The 3,900-nt window shown below is 39.6% G+C and overlaps 1 protein-coding gene across 5 annotated transcripts in view; it reads left to right on the top strand.

The window, feature by feature from the left end:
* The first annotated feature begins 2,246 nt into the window (after positions 1-2,246).
* Positions 2,247-3,900, top strand: part of LOC106512429 (adaptor related protein complex 1 subunit sigma 2) — a 40,637-nt gene continuing 38,983 nt past the window's right edge. For all 5 annotated transcript variants that reach the window (XR_001309675.1, XM_014001053.1, XM_014001050.1 and 2 more), the window contains exons 1-2: positions 2,247-2,328; positions 2,782-2,960. Coding sequence is in view for 4 of the 5 variants with exons in the window: in XM_014001053.1 (XP_013856507.1) it covers positions 2,326-2,328; positions 2,782-2,960 (182 nt within the window). In the remaining variant the exon portion in view is untranslated. The remainder of the gene's footprint in view (positions 2,329-2,781; positions 2,961-3,900) is intronic.

The following is a 3,900-nucleotide window of genomic DNA, read 5'->3' on the forward strand; positions in this document are numbered from 1 at the left end:
GCTCTGGACGTTTGTACTCCAGACTCAGTCCACTGCTTCTGCAGGTCCCCCAAGGTCTGGAATCGGCCCTTCTCCACAATCTTCCTCTGGGACCTGTCACTTCTTCTCATTGTTCAGCGTTTTCTGCCACACTTTTTCCTTCCCACAGACTTCCCACTGAGGTGTCTTGATACAGCACTCTGGGAACAGCCTATTGGTTCAGAAATGTCTTTCTGTGTCTTACCCTCTTGCTTGAGGGTGTCAGTGATGGCCTTCTGGACAGCAGTCAGGTCAGCAGTCTGACCCATGATTGTGGTTTTGAGTAATGAACCAGACTGGAAGTTTTTAAAAGCCTCAGGAATCTTTTGCAGRTGTTTAGAGTTAATTCGTTGATTCAGATGATTAGGTTAATAAGTCAGAACCTTTCCATGATATGCTAATTTTTTGAGACAGGGATTTTTGGTTTTTCTTTACTTTTTTGCCAAAATCATCAATTTTAAAACAATAAAAGGCTTGAACTACTTCAGTTGGTGTGCAATGAATCTAAAATAAATGAAAGTTTAATGTTTGTCAGTACATTACAGAAAACAATGAACTTTATCACAATATGATAATTTTTTGAGAAGGACCTGTATATCTTTGAAGCTCTCATGTGCCACATAAAATGCTCYGGGCCACATTTGGGCCTTGAGTCAACAGGTCTCTTCAGGGTACATCTCTCTGCATTCACGTTGTTGTCCTGCTCGAAGGTGAACCTCTGTCCCAGTCTCAAATCTCTGGAAGATCTCAACAAGCTCCTGTCAAGGATTTCTCTGTGTTTCTCCTAAATTCTGACCAATTTTCCAGGCCAAAAATAAAAACATTCCCACAGCATGATGCTGTCACCTCTGCATTACTAAAGAGATGGTTTATTCATCATGAGAGGTATTCATGGTGTTATATTTTATGTTAAAAAGGTTTGCATGTCTTCACAGCACCTTCTCTCTCATGGTCGTCAAAATGCCTTTTGCAAATTCTGAATAGTCTGTCTTATTTTTTACTCATAGTCTCATATGAGAAAAACTGTCCAGCTTCTTCATGGTTATCTTTGACTCCCACGTTTCTTGTCTGATGAATGCTCAATGGGTTTGGTGGATGACTTTCTTTCTTGTCAGGTTTGCTGTAGTGGTATAATCTGTTTATATTCCAATAAAAAAGTTATGATGCACTGTGGGATGTTCAGTGTTCTGGGACAGTGTTTAGGACAGAACCCTGATTGTCGTCTTTGACCTGTGTGTGGACATTAGTTTCCCATGATGTATCTTGCCTGTTGCCTGACACATGCAAGTACTGAACGATGCTGATTCTGTGAGTGATCAGAACATGTTTATGTACAGTACATTCTAATCATTTGACACTTGAACGCTTCACAGGTTGATCTTATTTAACTTATATGACTTCTGAAACTCATCGTTGGGATTTTAAAGTCAGATGGGCTGTGTGAATATATATTCACATGCTTTTCATTTTAAAATCTGTTAAAATTTTAGGTTGCAACAACAACAACAACAACAACAACAACAACAACAAACAACAACAACAACAACAACAACAACAACAACAACAACAACAACAAAAGACCAAGGGGTGAATATTTTTGCAGCCTCCTATATCTGTAAAGGCATCAAAGCATTTACAGAGTAGGTCTTGCTGAGCCTAAGAGACATTGTAACTTTTTTACATACTCGRGCAGTTTTCCACTTTTTATTATGCTGGCAGCCACTCATCATATTTTTAAATAAAATTGTTTCTATTAAAAAATAGCCAACTTTTAAATTGTGTGATGATTTAACTGAAAATTCATCTTGTTTATTGCAATAAAAAAAACATCAGAATTAAGAAGTGGTTTAATAAAAATTCAATGTGTAGATTTGAATTAGTTTGATGCAGCACACTAGCAAATGAAGGAATCTCTGGTCCAAAACACATCCTGCGTGATGACCTAAATTTAGGCTTTCAGCACCCAGAGCCTCTGACTATATTCTAAAATGCATTCCAAATCTTTATAGTTTTTTTTTCTAACCTCTCCGATAGAACCTGAATGCACCATATTTTATCATTCGCTTATTGTTGTGATAAAGTTTTAATGGGCGTAGCCTCAAAGTTTGATTGACGTTTACACCGACCAATAAGGCTTTGTGTGTTAAATTAAAGTCTTAGACAGGCGGAAACTGTTGACATGTATCAACCAATGAACTACGTCRAGCGCGTCCCGGCAGCCAATCAGAAGCTGGATGTCARGTGGCCGTGTTACGGGGTGGAAGTGGGAAGCTCTTGTCATTAGAGCCGAACACAGCGCTGTTGTACATGGTAAGTAGTTCTGATAAGGTGTTTTTTTATTTTTGTCTTGTATAACAGAACGGGTTTAAACTCTCGGTTTGTCGCGTTTCGTGCAAGCTAAGTGGTGTAAGAGCAAGCTAGTGTTAGCGGTACTTCCGTTACGTTGATGGGAAGGTTCATTTAACTCTGAGGATAAAAATAATTCTCGTCTATTTCCATTTCCTGTAATTGCTTTATCTAATTATAGGGGCAAATTAGTCACGCGGTATTTTCTCTTCTCCTGGTTTGCTGTATGATTTATTTAATTTGGCACAATTTGTCAGAATGAGTGACTTCATCCTGCTGCACATGTGAATTGGTGTGATTTGAATGCTCATTTTGTAATCTATTTTATTTTATTTTTAGTCTCTGTGCGGATGTCTCCAGCCACCCACTCTTTTCTTCCCATCCTTTCATTCACATCTCTGGGTTTTGTCATCTCAGATGCAGTTCATGCTCCTGTTCAGTCGGCAAGGCAAGCTCCGGCTCCAGAAATGGTACGTGCCTCTGTCTGACAAGGAGAAAAAAAAGATCACCAGAGAGCTGGTGCAGACAGTCCTGGCCCGGAAACCCAAGATGTGCAGCTTTCTGGAGTGGAGAGACCTGAAGATTGTGTACAAGAGGTGGGTGGTTATTAAAAAAAAAACTCGCTTAAAGAGCAAAGTACTTTCTGAAAGAAGTGAATCATTCTCACAACTAACTGGAGAGTTTACAACCCCCCCGCTGGTCGAATCTGTGGTTCAGTTCAGGACTCAGGAAAGGCTGAACACGGCACGCAGACCACAACAAGACATAGAGCATCAAATTCTCCTCATTATGTCCTGTTGCTGTGCCAACAGACGAGCAGGCAGACCACTGGGTGTCCCACAGGTCCTGGACCACACAGAACTTTCAGTTGTGTTTTACCTTCAACAGAGTGATTATTTATTAGGGCAAGACTAGAAGGGAATAAATCTCCTCAGTGTATTACATTAGGACGTGCACACGTTTCCCTCTCATTCAAAAATAGACTATTTAAACTGAGGATTTTTTTATTTATCACAGAAAAACTCATTCAGAATTCTATTTCTTTTATAGATTTTCACTATCTGACATTAGATCAGGTTAGGATTCTCTAAGATGTTTCTATTTGTTAAACACCCGCGTAATGAGAGATAATCTTTTAGAAAAAAATTATTACTTAATTCAAAACAAAAAGGTGAAATGTTTACATGCATTGTTTTAGTCGTTGGTAGAGTTGCATGTTTGACTTGGGACAAACATTTTGGGTATCCTCCCACAAGCTTCACACAACAGTTTGCTAGGCTGTCTTTCTTTCACAGCTGTGCTCACAGATCAGGAGTTGGATTTATAAAGCTTCCGTACGCACAAAACAAGCCCAGAAACTTGCGTACACCACTTTTCATGCAAAGGTTGTGTTTTATGAAATCCAAACTTGACGTGAAAATGTGCGGTCCTTCAGCCAGCTCTGACCCATGCGTACGCTCATTTTGGAGACGGAAGCTGAGACACAGATGGTGAAGTGAGGAATTATAGCCACACTGTGTAATGATCACTGTCAGA

Source organism: Austrofundulus limnaeus, unplaced genomic scaffold, assembly GCF_001266775.1.
Source record: "Austrofundulus limnaeus strain Quisiro unplaced genomic scaffold, Austrofundulus_limnaeus-1.0 Scaffold8, whole genome shotgun sequence".
NCBI classification, from domain to species: domain Eukaryota; kingdom Metazoa; phylum Chordata; class Actinopteri; order Cyprinodontiformes; family Rivulidae; genus Austrofundulus; species Austrofundulus limnaeus.